The sequence below is a fragment of the Nesoenas mayeri genome (genome assembly GCF_963082525.1).
Source record: "Nesoenas mayeri genome assembly, chromosome: 1".
Lineage (NCBI taxonomy): Eukaryota > Metazoa > Chordata > Aves > Columbiformes > Columbidae > Nesoenas > Nesoenas mayeri.
The window spans coordinates 24,139,177-24,154,714 of NC_137541.1; the positions used below are offsets into that span (position 1 = coordinate 24,139,177).

The 15,538-nt window shown below is 35.6% G+C and overlaps 1 protein-coding gene across 1 annotated transcript in view; it reads left to right on the forward strand.

Annotated features, from left to right (window-relative positions):
- IQUB (IQ motif and ubiquitin domain containing) overlaps positions 1-13,130 on the forward strand; it is a 27,887-nt gene extending 14,757 nt beyond the window's left edge. The window contains exons 9-13 of the mRNA XM_080361812.1: positions 3,292-3,462; positions 4,565-4,741; positions 6,322-6,570; positions 10,386-10,571; positions 12,835-13,130. Of these exons, the coding sequence (XP_080217938.1) occupies positions 3,292-3,462; positions 4,565-4,741; positions 6,322-6,570; positions 10,386-10,571; positions 12,835-13,002 (951 nt within the window). The 3' untranslated portion in view covers positions 13,003-13,130. The remainder of the gene's footprint in view (positions 1-3,291; positions 3,463-4,564; positions 4,742-6,321; positions 6,571-10,385; positions 10,572-12,834) is intronic.
- The last annotated feature ends 2,408 nt before the right edge of the window (positions 13,131-15,538 follow it).

Genomic DNA, 15,538 nt, shown 5'->3' on the forward strand with positions numbered 1-15,538 from the left:
AGCCTGGAACAGTCTAAAGCAAATATGTTTCTCAACTGAATCTCTATTTTTCTTTTAAGGACTGTTTTCCAGTGTCCCACCTTATATAGCTTACTCCCAATATTTATTTTACAAATGATACTGTTTTCTTGCATCTAGGAATCAGAAGCAAAGTGTTCTTCAGTACCTTAATTCCTAGTGATAGTTGTTTGGAGATTCAGGAGTCACATGAGAGACAAGAGACGCTCTCTCCAAATATTGGACTTGTTTCTGAAGCACTTAATACTAATTTATTTATTCATATTTTACATTTATAAATTATGTTATTCAGTAATGGGATTGATTTATTTTTAATTTGAAAATCTACTGAGCTTCTGAACTGCAACTTTTTCTTTTCATGTTTTTTATCATGGCAGCTATAGGGTTTTGACTGTTGTTCTATATTGTTGACATATGTAGCAGCCTAAACTCAGAGGTAAAGAAAGTAACAATTTCTGCATTTCTTAAAAAATAAAATAAATAAAAAAATTTGGGAAATCTCAAAATTCAATGGGTGGCTTGTAACACTGTGATTTAAACACTGTAAACTGTACTATGAAATTTATCCTGGGAGTGGTGGAATATAGCTGCTTTATTATTTCTCGAACTTTGAGCTGATAATGTTAATCTGGGCACTTACCAGTTAAAACTGAAATAACACCTTTCACATCTGAAGACTACAAGCATTTCATTTTGCTGCAATAGCCAATGTGATACAAAACTTGCTTCTCTGTGGAAACTTTCGTGCCCTTCTTTCCTACTCTAGGCATGTACCTTCTCATGCATATGTGCTTTTACAGTGGTTTCTACTGGTTGTGTGTGCACTACATTCTAGGGAGTTCTTTTTTACACTGAGCTCATTCTTCAGCATTTGTGTTTTAAAGAGGAAGTATTTAATTAAGCTTTTATACAGCAATTATATTTTCTTAAAGGAATTTGAGTAGTTATTGCTCAGTTTATACCTTTCATGTTTTGTGCTATTTCTGCACCCATCCTATGGTTTTTCTTTTGCTCTTCTTACCATTTTCTCTCTATGTCTGTGTTGATGTGTTTCTCTCCTCAGGTGTTTTTCGTTCAGCTTTCATGCATTGGCAGCAGAGTGCAGTTAGAGTAGTCTTGTGCTCTGAAGTAATACAGATAACAGGATTATTGTAAATTCCACAGCAGTGCCAGCAGACTAAAAGGCAAGAAAAAGCTGGCAAAAAACTCTGGAAGTTTTAGTTTTCTCACATCAATCTTGAATACATGAAAATAGTCCTGAAAAGAGAAAGCTTGGAATTCTTTCTGAAATACTGGAATGTTCATATTGATGAGACCTCTGTGTTTTTTTCCACTAAAAAGCTGCATAACTTTTTTTTTTTCTTTTTAATTGTTATATGTGATATCCAGTTATGATGAGGTAGTAAGAAAAATTACAGAATTACAGATATGTTATCTTGCTTTTAATAATTTAAACATTATCATAGTATAGTTGGTCTATGTTAAGAGTCACTTTGCAGAGTAGAATACCCAGACTGTTACCTCATATGGGGGTTGTGCAAATTTATCAGGAGAAGCCACTTTCAATAACCATTTCCTAGGGTAAACTCTGCCCATTGACTCTCCCTAGCGTAAGCAAATTACATTCTGTCTTATTATAAGTGATTATAGGATCAAATGTACGTACTGAATTAACTACTCTGTGGAAAATAGTGATTTTTGCCAGTCTGTCGTGCGAAGGATTTGCAGCATTGTATAGCTTCTAATTTGCTGAGGGCTTTTTTTTTGTTTGCTTGTTTCAGAATTTCTAGTACTGTACAAAGACAGTGAAACCAAGTCACAAAGTACAGGAGGATGCTTCTTTTTTATGAAATGGAGAAAATCGCCTCTTTCTAGTTTTGCAGAAGTTCAAAGACTCCACAAAGGAATTAAATTTTTTATTTTTTACCAATGTCTGGTTTTGCTATTGCATTTCTTAATCAGTTTTGGCTCTGAATTGTGATCCGTGATTAACAATACCTCCTTTAATTAGCATTCCACCTCCACTGATAATGTTACTAAATCTAATTATTCAGTGTTAAATCATTTTTTCAATTATTTTGTCTTTCTTTTGCTTACCTAACTTTATAGTTTATTTATTTTGAAGTGAGAAAAGCTCAATTTTTATTGTGGTGTTATTAATCATGTCTATTCTAACTATCCAGTATTTTTGGTATTTTTATTACTTATCACCATAGCAAGCCTGTGTATTTGGTCAAAATAATGATTACATCAATGCTGGGATCTTGTCCAGAAAGCTATTCAGCATGTGAATGCTACATGAAGTGTTGCTGTATGTAGTTAACTCACACAGAGATTGCAAAGTGAATTTCACAGTGTTTGTGAGCGTTTAAATTCCAAATGCAGTAAGAGGGAATAATTAATACTCAGAAAGATGTTCCAAGTAGCTGTCCCAATGTATGACTAAGGAAAGGGAGTGGAATTAGGTGATGGTAGGTAGCAGGTTTTGAATACCATCTTTCTACTGGATTGAGATACCTACTTCCAGGGTGACCTAGTCCCCATGGAACAGTGTGGTTTGCAGCCAAAACCAGTCCTCTCGAAAGAGGAGAATGCTCGGACTTTTCAAATGGAGTGGGGCAGCTGACACCATGTAACTTCTCACTATCTATAGAAGTTGAAGACGTGTAAAGAGACAACTGAAGTAGTAGGCATCTGGTAATGAGTTACATTAGCAAAGAAGCAGCTATCTGAAGTGTCCGAGAAGCTGTAAACTCGTGCTTTGACTTAGCTGTAACAAAGTCTATGCCTTCTATCCGTCTGTATAGCTAGGGTAAGTAGAACAGTTCCCTGGAGATATTTTGTATTGAGCAGACTCTGAGGCCTTAAATTTGCAATCTTTACACAGTCAACAGTCCCATTGATTTTTACTGATAGTTTAGAGGGATTTATGACTGCAAGATGAAATACAGAGCAAATGTGTTCTAACACTGCTTTCAGTAAATTTACTTTAACGAAGTAGAGCATATCCCTGTAGGAGAATATTACTTACTTTTAATATACTGTAAGTCAAAATTTTCATGACCTGCAACTTTAAACAAAGTGTATAATTGAATACTTACTCTGGTGGAAAAGGTACTGTATAAATATCGACAATAGAATAAGCCTTTTGTATTAGTCAAGCATTAATGTTAAGTCCCTATTTGCTCTGGTGAAACTTGATGTAACATAATGCACTTGTTCAGCTGGTGATCAGATTATAATAGCTCAGAGTTATACAAATTGTTTCTGAAGTGTGCACAACCTAAGAGATGGAAAGCGTATGATGGAAAAATCACTGAAATGGATACACCGAACATACTCCGTGCCAGAGAACTACTTGAAATCTACAACAGCATTAGCATGGATGACATCCCAAAAGATGAGAGAATAGATGTGCTGGGAATACTCAGACTTACAATGAAGGTATGTTTGATTTTTCTATTTATGTTTAGCTTGAAGCTGTACTTCCCAAAGATGCAGTCACTTACTTATGTTGACAAATAAGCAACGCTGCTTCTCGCAGACAGGTGCCTGGATGATCAGCTGTCAGCAAGAGAAAACCTTGTGTACCACCTGGCATGACAGTGGAATTGACATTCTAAATATACTCTGAATTCATATTTCGCTTTGTGATGTGCACATTTTTCTTCAAGTTGTCTTAGAATTTTAACCCCATGGTCTTAGACTTTTTGATACATTAATATAGAATACATTTTTAGTACAAAGTTTATCTTAATATTTATAACGATGAAAACCATGGCAGAGATGTAAGTGGTTATTCATATTTTTTGTTTATTGTTCTTTGAAATGTCTGTTCTGAACCTTATCTTTGTGTTTGTTTGGGTTACCAGTTTTATGCGTGGTAAATACTGATTTATTTCTTTTTCCTTTGCCTCTCACTCCCAACCCTACTGCTGCTGTTTGCATTTCTTTTAGTCTTTCATACATGTTTTATTTATTTATTAATGTATAAAAATAATGCATTTCAAGGTACTTTCAGGATAATACTGTTGGCATCAAACTAGAATAGAATGCTGCTGCCTGGTCTTACGCCTCTTGTGTGGGTTTTCTTTTGTTTTGTTTGTTTGTGTTGTTTGGTTGGTTTTTGTTTGTTTGTTTAGCTGTCTTCTGTGTTTACACATTACAAATCCAAAGGAAGCTTCTTAGGGAGATATTTCTTGGGGCTTTTGGAGACTGAAAATTTTGCATGTGTTGTATGCCTCTGCTTAGCATTTTTTAAAGCCTCCAGGTTTACAGTTCCTCACAGCTTTAGTATATATACAGGCTCCTAAAAGCGGAATCTGTAAGCATTCTCAGTTTTGTGTTTCTTTACATTAGTTTTCTTGGAGGTTGTTTTCCTAAAACACTAAGAACCTTCTGTGAACACATTCTTACCTGAACATACAGAGATATGGATTCTGTGCCAATCATCCATCCATAGTTTGCTTTCATTAGAATTATTTTGTTTGTCTGCTACCTTATTGTTGTGGAACTTGTTCTCCTTTTTCATTGTGTTTTCTTTCAGGAACATGAATGTAAATTAACACAGGAAATATTGGAATTAATTGACAGGGAAGTTGATCTTATGTCGAGAGAGGTGAAAGAATGTAACTTAGAAGGACTGAGGAAAAGAATTTGTACATTATTTCTTCAGTATGTTAAAACTCCAAAGTTTAACCCTGAAGTTGCTAAGATACTTAAGGTATTATTCCTATTTTACAATCTGACACAGTAGTCATTGAACTAAGGATGGTGGAGAAGGAAATGGAAAACAATGAAAACTTTTTATTTTACATTTTTCTGTAGAATTGCTGGAGGAGTTCCTCAATAAGTTAAATGTTGCAAGCACACAGACCTTACATAAATAAGCTTATATAGTCATACAGGAAGCATGAGGCATTAGACATGTCTATAAGAACCTGACAAGTGGCTGGTAGCACTGTGAGAGCCCAGGAACCCTATGTATGAAATAAAAAAATCTGAGAACAATAAATGGTAGATCTTACGGGATGGTAACAGTAAAATGTAATAGCAAATGGGGAACGAACAGCGAGAGAAATTGTCTCTTTTTTTCCGCTGGACAAGGTGCAGCATCCCATGTGTCCAGAAAGGAAGATGTCTAATGAGCTTGCCAAGAGCTGTTACAAGCTTCTTTTGCACAACTAGTTGCTACTTCATGAGAAGAAGATATAGCTAGGAAGTGGAGAAAGTGATAGACATCTCAAGTTGTGTGATTGTTTTTCTTTTCTGACTACAGTTTACAATTATAAACATGATTCATTATCATATGTTGCTGCTTTAGGCAGCAACATGTATTCTGCGTCTGTCAGAAAAGGATTCCTCTTATAGTGGTTGATGGTATCTCAGAAATAGAGGATCAATAAATGTTAGATTTAGAACTAAATAACAGTTATTTTACACAAGGTTTATGAACAGAGTTACCTAGATGTGTCAGAACAGAGACTGGAGATGGGAGATCTTTGTCTTCTGTAGCTTTTGGTTAACTATATCTTGAGTTGAAGGCTGAATTGCACCTATATTTGCATTTGAATCTTGTAACTTTCTGTAGACCATGAAAAAGATGACAGTTTATTAACAGTCAAAGTGACCCAGTTCTCAGGGTACTTTCAGAAAAAGGCAGATGACCACAATAGGTAGCTGGGTTTCCAGACTACTCTAACCTACCCAATTACAGGCTCGAGCCCTCTGCACACACTACATTATATTCTTTCCAGAACTCATGAAGCAATATGAGGATGGGGAGTTAATTAGCAAGTTTAGTTTATTATTTTCCCCTATATTGTTTTTTTGGACATGTGGCTCTGACGATTTTGTATTCTTATGCCAAAATATTAATATGTCAATCTCAAGGTTTTAGCTTTGACATAAAGGGCAGATTCTATATGAAAAATTAAATGCTGAAGAATTAGTTTCTTTCTTCTCTTTGTTATCCTCTTTCCAGAATGGCTGACAATCTGCGTATGTAAAAGCACCAGCAAAAGCATTGGAGCATAATGTCTAGGATCTCCATATAGCTTAAAAATAAATTGACTGATTTAAATAGCTAATTTTAACAAGTACAGTAAGAAAATACAATAGCTTTTGGTCTTCTATTAAAAAAAGCCCCACACTATTGGTTATTTTAAAATAAATATTACTAGCTTTTACATATTGGAATACTTGCATGAATATATGTAAAATGTATTCTGACAGAGGTAGGGTGACACACAAGTAATACAAAGATTGTGGTAAATTAACTTTTTTTTTTTTTTAATCCTCTAGGTTCCACCAGATCCCTTAAAGCTTTATAAAAATGTTAACTTCTGTCATAGTTGTGAAAGTTACTTACCCTCTACTGAGTTTCCTGTTCCTGCTAATTCCTGCACCTTTGGCAGATGCCACTTGTGTTGCAAGCTTGATAATGAGGCTCGGCAACGAGATGCATATTTGAAGTACAAACTTCTACTAGAAAATCTCAGAAGGTCTGAAGTTGATTATCAGGATGATGCTAAAATTGTTTTCTTAGTTCAGGTACTGTCCAAAAGAGCATTGTTAATAATGGAAACCAATGGCTTTGACTATAATTTTTCCTTTATTTTGTGTATGTTGTTGACAGGTTGAGAATTGGGCTATAAGCTACAAAAACTTCTTCCTGTGATGTGGGATGTTCCACACATAAGGAAGCAGCACTTAAGCTCTTGAAATATAGTTCTTTCAAAAGTGATTACAAGCTATACATTAAAAGAAGGTAGATGTCTCGCTGATAGGTCAAAGAATCACATGATCCAAATTCTTCTTCTGGTTCTGCTATGGCATTCCTGTTCCTTAAAGATACTAACATCATCTGTAAAGCAACAGTAGTGTTTTTGTGACTATAATATTGTTCAAGACATAATGATAGTAAAACATTTAAAACCCCATTATTTGGGCTGTTTTAATAATACAACGGAAATGTTTTATGTTCTCAGATGGACAAAGGTAAATGACCTGATGTTTTGACATTCCTATTCTATGTCAGTAGAATATCTATATTGTTGGAAGTTTTACTGCCTTGCATTTATTAGGAGAGGGATTCACTAAATATTTTAATTTTCTAAACTTTTTACCATCATTGCATCTAGAATCTTCTGCAATATTACTAAGTGACTGATATTTCTTAATAATTATTACTGGAACAACTCAGTTCAAAGAACTACTCGCTTCTGTCCTCAGCAAATTCTCTCTTTTAGTTATTACTTATTTTGTTAACAAAAGAATTTTACATCCAATATCCACTGGGGAAGTTTTAAATCTGAGGTAATTGCAAAGTGTTATTTATTGAAAATATGGGACATCTGAGTTTTATTTGGACTTTCTGAGATTTAGTATTATAATCTCTGCAGCATCAACTTTCATAGAATTGGTTTTGAACTGTATTTTCAGTACAAAGCAAACAAAAAACAGTCATCAATATCCTACTGCTACCAAAACAAGCCATGCTGTGGTTTAGTACTTTGCCAGTGGCAGCTCCCAAAAGGAAGATTAGGGTTCTTTAATTATCATGCCCGTGTTAAGAAATACGATCAAAGAACCTACATTCATTTTCACTTAAGCTGAAAGGTTTTTTGTCTCTGTCCAACTTAGTTTATCTTAATATGTAAACATCCTCCAAAATCTTTTGGACCTCTCACATGACATCACTTGTGATGGCCATTGATGCACTGAAACATGACTGCTGCTTAACTGCTGACACCAAAAGCCCTCAGAGTTCTGTTTGTGGTTGTACCACTGCAACATCTCTAGATACTGTGTTATTTTCATCTATATAAACATATTTTCTTTAGAGTTTTAAATATCTAAGCAAGATGTTTGTATCTTAAATCACTAATTTCCATGGGATTTTGCTAACATTTCCTTAAATTATTACTTTTTTTCTGAGCTACTTGGTTTTTTTTCCCTTCTAATTTCCCTTTTCTGTCCCCTTCTGCACTTATATCCAGAAAACAGCTCTGAGGCACCTAGAAATGAATTGGGAACAACTAAAAGTCTTTCGCAAGCAGCTATCACAGCTTCATTTGTTGCCCAGTGCAGTACCATTACTGGGTCTGATTGTATTGTATGTGGATAGATGCAAGACTTTTGTGATAAAAGTTTTTTCTTCAGATCTCTTATATACTGATTTGAACTGTGTTTGGGTTGACCCACTATATGAGTGCTGCTAAGGTTTAAAAGGCAAAAAGCCATTGGTTGGTGTTATGGTACCTCCAGTAAGTTCCACTTAGAGCAGCTTAAGACCCTTCTTATATCAAAAAGAACTAGTTCAGCAAATATGTCAACTCCTGAGGCTGCCCTTCACTCTTTCAGAGAGTTTAACTATGCCACACTCCTTAAAATCAATGGTACATACTATGGCTTTTATTATTCTTGATGAACAACATCCTAATGGCAATGTCGTATTCATTTGAAGTTACAAATACACTTTACTCCTTTATTGGATTTGCTGCCTGCCCTTCTTTCCCAGCCTCACCTGCTGAGCATTCAATGATACTTGCTCCCAGCCTGCCAGTGACAGTACTTGAAGGCTGTTCCTGTTTCTCGTGAGCACAGGACAAACTGGGGCGGGGGAGGGGAGGGAAAGCATTATTTGATATGAACCGATTATAAAATTTCACAGCAAAATGCATGCTTACCTTTACAAAGTGCAGAAGAAGTCTCTTAAATTAAACTCTTCCTCATTACCTGAGAAGCTTGAACAAGCTTTTGCCTGTTTCTCAGGAAAAAAAAAAAAAATTAATCCAGGAAAAAGGAAGAGTCACATTGTGGATCTATTTTATATGGACCCTTATATGCCTCAGTATAGACTTTTGCAAGTTCTGGTAACTTTTCAGATGTGTAGCTTGGCACAAAAATAGTACTTGCTAATATGCCTACTTGCAAATCTGACTTCTAAGAAGAAAATATGGAAGTTATTTGGAATTTTGAGAAAAGGAGGAAATACTGAAAAAAGAAGCCAGTTAGTGCTACCTAATAAAGGAAGCCCCGTAAGACCAGCTTTAAGAGCTGCTGTATGACAGTCCTGTGTTCTTGGAATCAGTAGGCACAGATTTATTACCAGTGGAGGTTCTAAGCCCAGCTTTTATCTTACATTCTCCCTGGCAAAAATTTACATGGGCTTCTGGATTTTGGAAGCATGATGGATGAGAATACATGAACCTACATTTCTACTAAAGCACTGTGTTTGTATAGTTTCATTCATCCTTTGTCAGAAATTGAATAAGTAACATGTAAACATCATTATTTAGTTAATTAACTTGAGTTTCTTTTTAGAGAAATGAGTCTTCTTCAAATGGCTAGCTTGAAGGAAAACGTATTTAACAGTCTGTGGTTTACAGACTCCTGTAGATAAAAATCTTCCAAGAATTTTTTATGACTAATACTGAGAAAAATTCATGGAGTGTGACAGAAAAACTTGCCAAAGTTCAGTGATAACTGCCATCCCATTTTTTTTCCTTCATTCAGAAGACTGTGTTGACTGTCTTTATCAAGATTTAGTAGTGATTTCAGATGGCTAGTAATAAATTAAACAAAGTAAGACTAATGTAAATTAACCTTAGATATGGGTTTAAAGTACATTTAAAGGCCTCTCTGTGCTAGAGAACTTTTATTAACAGACCTCCTATTATTTTTTTGTTAGTATTGTAGCATAACTATTTATCATATAAACTCATTTCGTAAAATGAGAAACAGCATCCTGGGGACAATAAACTCTCCATATGTCAACAGCAGAGTGAGGGGAAAAAAACAAAGCAGGCAGTGATTTGGGGTCTGTCACAGGTGCGAGTTCTTCTTGTCATAATTTTCTGCATTTTCCAGACCAGATTATTCTGATTATATGTAAACTTCAGGTAATTAAGTAGTGCAATAACTCATTTATTGAATACCTTTAATTCCCAATCTGCGAATCAAATGGGGAAGTCATCTCAGTAGTGACAGAGATGGATAATTGTTATTATTAACCAAAGAGGTGTGAACAGGCTTAAACATGACAAAAACCATGAGATTTAAGAAGCTTTATAAGAACAGTTAAGCAATCAGTATGTCAGTAGAAGGTATGAATTGCCATTGGCAGAGACAATCAAAGTAAGAATGTAAAATTTTAGAGATGATACAAGAAAAATGCAGTTAATAATTGCCCCACCGTGCTAACGGAAGATGTGTATGTCTAGACATTCTTTAACCAAGTGATTATGTGACATGCATAGAAAAATGTTTTACTCAAAACTTCATTTGTAGTCTTATATGGTTACAATGCTTTTGTTGTCAAATGAAACATGCTTCTTCCTTCTTCACCCTGTTTTCCATTTCAGCATCAAGATCTGCAGTACATGATTGAGAACATATGGGGCTGTCAGTCAGCTCTCAGTGCCTGCAGTGACCTCTATGATTTGGTTATGGTCAGATGGGATAAGCGGCATGAGTGGTCTCCGTGGAACACTATTCTCCTCACTAAAGATGAGGCAGATGAACATCTTAAGCTGTGTGACCTTGAGAAGGTAAAATCAGATGCATTTAATGTTTTATAATATTTATGTTATGCTTTAATAGACTCCTGTGACTAATGAATTTGGGCCAAATTTAGTCCTTACAATCATCCATGTTTAAATTGGCCCATTGAGACTATATAAATGATTGCATCTCTACTATTAAATATAATAAAACACACAGTAGTCTGGAGGACAGCTAGCACATACAACTCGCATCCATATACCTGAATTCTGTCTACTCCCTCCGAAAAGGCAAGAAGCTAGGTGGCCTTATCCATGTCACCTACTGAGAATAGGGCCAAGAATCATAAACAGAAACATAGAATCATTTTGGTTGGAAAAGATCCTCGAGATCGTTGAGTCTAACCGTTAACCTAGCGCCATCACTAAATAATGTCCCTAAGAACCTCATCTACACATCTTTTAAACACCTCCAGGGATGATGACTCCACCACTTCCCTGGGCAGCCTGTTCCAATGCCTGACAACCCCTTCAGTGAAGAATTTTTTCCTAATAGCCAGTCTAAGTCTCCCCTAATGCATCTTGAGGCCCTTGCCTATGCTCTGCCTTCAGCTGAGGTCGGACAAGAGCTGACCTGCATGAGAAACATACTAAAGACTAACCATAAATACTGTGACAATTGCGTGCCTGTGCTCTCGCCCATGCTCTGGCCTCATTAGTTTCTGGCCTTTTAAATTTCTCATAAAATAACAGAATGGCTTTTTGTCTAGAACTTAACCATTTGTCATAATAAAATTTGTCTCAATTTACTTTCTTACATAGATGTCATTTAAGTACCACTGACAATGTAATCTAAAAATTCGCAGTTAAGCAATAGAAATGTAATTTCTGTTCTGAGTTTTAAGAATTAAGAATTTGTTAAAGAAGTCATTGAAACTCTGTATTTTTACAACACTCTCCCCAAATTCTGTATCTAAACATGGTAGTCTGGTAAATATCTCACTCCACTGGACATCATATGGTAGACTATTTAGTTTTCTAAGGCACAGAAGAATCCTGTGAGCTGTGTTTGTCCTGCAACTAGTAGGGGATTATTAAGCCTTTCACCTCCTAGGTTATTGATTTATGTAAGTAGTGATCTGAGGTCATTACTGTATAGTGTCCTTTTGTTCAAGGTGTTCTTTATTTAATTTCTAACACAATATATGTGGATCACAAATACAATTTCAGCTGTTACCTTTCTTTTCTCAGTTGCAAGTTGGAAATTCCAGTATTGACTCCTAAGTGTCACTTTCAGTCAACAAGGTTGTTCAGGCAGTCTGAATCTAGAGATGCTTCTCTGCATCCATAAATTTATGTTACTAGCATTATGGCAGGCAAAGATTCTGCTTATGCACTTATCTGGATTAACTTCAAAAGTCTAGATGTCATAGAGAGATGCCATTAAACCTGATTAGGTCCAGAGCTTCAGTGGAGATGGGAGTTAGGCCAGAAAAACAACAGGTGAGGTATGCAAGCCTACCTTAAAATTATAAGGTATTTTCACTTAGCTCTTGCTATAAAAATAGCAGTGGAACAGTTATAAGCCAAAGCTTTGTTAAAAAAAGAACAAAAACAAAACAAAACAAGAGTCTTGTGTGAAATAAAGAAAATGAAGCAGTCGGAATGTCATAAGTTGAATCATTGTTTCTCATTCACTGAAACAAAATAAGGCATCTCAAGCACTTTCATTAATAGCAATTATTCATAATGATGGCTATAGCAATAGCAAAGAGTTTTTTCAACTAAATATTCTGGTTGTTTATTACATAATTGGAACTACTGCTAATCCCTAGAGATTTAGGGAAGTGTCATCACTGAATGCAAAGCCTGACTAAAATGCTGCAAAATGCTTCCTTCCATGATTATTTTAAAATAATAACTATGATTCTTATCAGGGAAATTTCCTGTAGTCGTCACCTTGCAAATGTTGATAGTTAAGCATTGCCTTTTTAAATTTTCAAACATAAGTACAAATGTTCTTACCTGAAAATAAACACTGAAGTTTTATCTTGAATGGATAAAAATTGCCAGAAGTTTTGCTCATTTTAAAAGGTGACTAATATTTCACAAGGAGTGGTTAGTAATTTTCACTATTGGGCCATAAGGTAGCAGTATAGAACTACAAAATATTTCATTATCATATATGAATAAATGATCTGGCTTAGTTTATTAAAGGGTCACCATTTATACTGTTGAAAGTAGGAAGCAGTATGTAAACTGCTAGATATTTTTGTTGTATTTAATGAGATTTGTTTTTTTTTCCTTTCAGGCTTATGAAGCAGTATTTATTAACAGAATAAAACGTAAGCATATCCGCACAAAAAAATACTTTGCTCAGATTCCAGCGATGGCATCATTTTTGCATAGGAGTGACAATAAGGCTAATGCAAATGAATTTTTAGTAGCGACACCTATTCCTACTGGCACAAAACCATAACTTGTAGGCGAAGTTAACTGAAGTTAAAGAGATCAACTGAATTATTGATTAATACCATTTCCTTGGTTTTAAAGAAATGTACTTTTTCATTAATACTTTAATTGTATTACACAGACCAAAATAAACTTCTGACGATAAAGTAATTTGATCTTGACCAGTCAATATAACTGCATTTCATGTTTCATAACCTCATTATTTAAAGAGCAAAATGTTATTGATGAGCTTTGTAAATTCTGTATCTTTTAGAGTGGCTGTCTTTCTGTGTATGCCTGTGTTGCCTGGAACATTCTGTCTGCCATGTAATATTCCTCTTGGGGAATTAACCTTTTAGTTAGAAAAATAATACTATAAGCACCATATTAAATTTGTTTTTCTTGTCTTTAGCATATAAGCCAGAAAACCCCTCAAACCTGAATTCCTGCAGAAGACCAGAATTGATATGCCCTTCCAAATATAGCTGCTTTGCCTTGCAAATGTTTGTGCAAAAGAATAACTTTACTTTTTATAGCTCATCTTGATGATGATAGTGGCACTGCCACTATGTAATTGTCATATCCAAGATCTTGAAATTATTGTAAATCAGACCCATATTTTGAAATACACAATATAGGCTATTTGGAACATGTTCATTTTTTGAGGAGCTTGTGTAATCTAAAGTATAAGTAAATTCTCTCCATAAACTTATTTAGCTCTGTTTATGTTTTATTATAGTCACAGGGAAAAACATGATATGGTGTATATTCAATTAAGTTCTACAGAAAGTAGCAGAGTTCTGTTTGAAACCTATAGTCTAGATGTGGTTTTAACCCAGGAAAAGCCTTTTGCTCCAACAAATAAAACTGTCTAGGAAAAAGCAGTAGCATTTAGAAACAGAAATAAGGATATATTGGCAGTAGAGAGCTGGAAACTATATTGACTCGCTCAATAGAATGCGAACTGTAGAACCAGTACCTGACTGACCAGTGCATTCTAACATCAGTGGAATCTTTCCATTGATTTTACCATTAAATTCAGGTCTGAATTTTAAATCAGTACTGAACTCATTATAGAGTTGCAGCACCATTATGGTTGATTTATGTACTACCAGGGTCTGAGCCTTAAGATAGGAATGGCTGCTAAGATTGGTCTCCTGCCAGAGTGATAAAAGGTTTTTTGAAGAAAATTATGGGTTGAATGGCGAGAAGGAAAGCATGAATCTTATAGATAGTAACCTACCTCCTTATAAGTTTGTTGCGTTTCTTTTTAAACAGCTTTTAAAAGTTGTACTTTACAACCCAAGAAGGATGATTTAAATAAATGGTGAGGAAATAATTTAAGCAAATGTCAAAAGCCACTAGTCCATTGATTTCAATGCATTGTGCTGTCAGAGATTTTTGGAATCATAGAATCATCTAGGTTGAGAAGGACCTTTAAGATCATCAAGTCCAACTGTTAACCTTACACAGCCAAGTTCACTGGTAAGTCATGTCCCTAAGAACCACATCTACATGTCTTTTAAATACTTCCAGGAACAGTGACTCAACCACTTCCCCAGGCAGCCTGCATGGGGTTATTGTGACCCAAGTGCAGGGCTGGGCACTTGGCCCTTTTGAACTTCATACAACTGGCCTTGGCCCAATGATCCAGCTGGTCCAGATGCCTCTGAATGGCCTTCCTACCCTTGAGCAGATCAGCACTCCCGCCCAACTTGGTGTCATCTGCAAACTTACTGAGTGTGCACTCAATCCCCTCATCCAGATAACTGATAAAGAGATTAAACAGAACTGGCCTCAATACTGAGCCCATGGGGAACACCACTGTGACTGGCCACCAACAGGATTTGACTATGTTCACCACAACTCTTTGGGCCTGGCTATCCAGCCAGTTTTTCACTCCACAAAGAGTGCAACCAACCAAGCCATGAGCAGCCAATTTCTCCAGGAGAATGCTGTGGGAAACAGTGTCAAAGGCTTTGTTAAAGTCTAGGAAGACAATATATTCTGTCTTTCCTTCATCCACTAAGTCAGTCACCTTGTCATAGAAGGAATGTAGAGAATCATAGAATAATTCAGGTTTGAATGGACCTCAGATGTCTACATCCTACTCAAAGCACAGTCAACTGTAAGATCGGACTGAATTACTCAAGGCTTTATCCATTCAGGTCTTGAAAACCTTAAAGGATGGAGAATGCATAAATTCTAGTGGCAATGTCTTCCAATGCTTGACTGTCCTCATCTCTAAAAAACAGTTTTTCATTTCAATAGGGTATGTTGTCTCTCACCCTCTACCATTGCCCAAGTTTTGGCTAAAATGGGACTAATTCTCTTTTAGTAACTTTTACTTTCAGTTAAGTTTCTTTTAAGTAACTGCAGTTTCTGAAGTTGGCTACGTGTTTTTCAGACCGTGTCTACTTGCGGAACTGACAACACCTGCTGTTCATAGTTTTACTGAGCTAATGATAGAAATGGTATGCAAAAAAGGCCTGTGTTTATACTTATTACTACAGCAGCCAAGGACACTGATCTCATGTTCAAGTATACAAGTGAAGGGCCGTAAA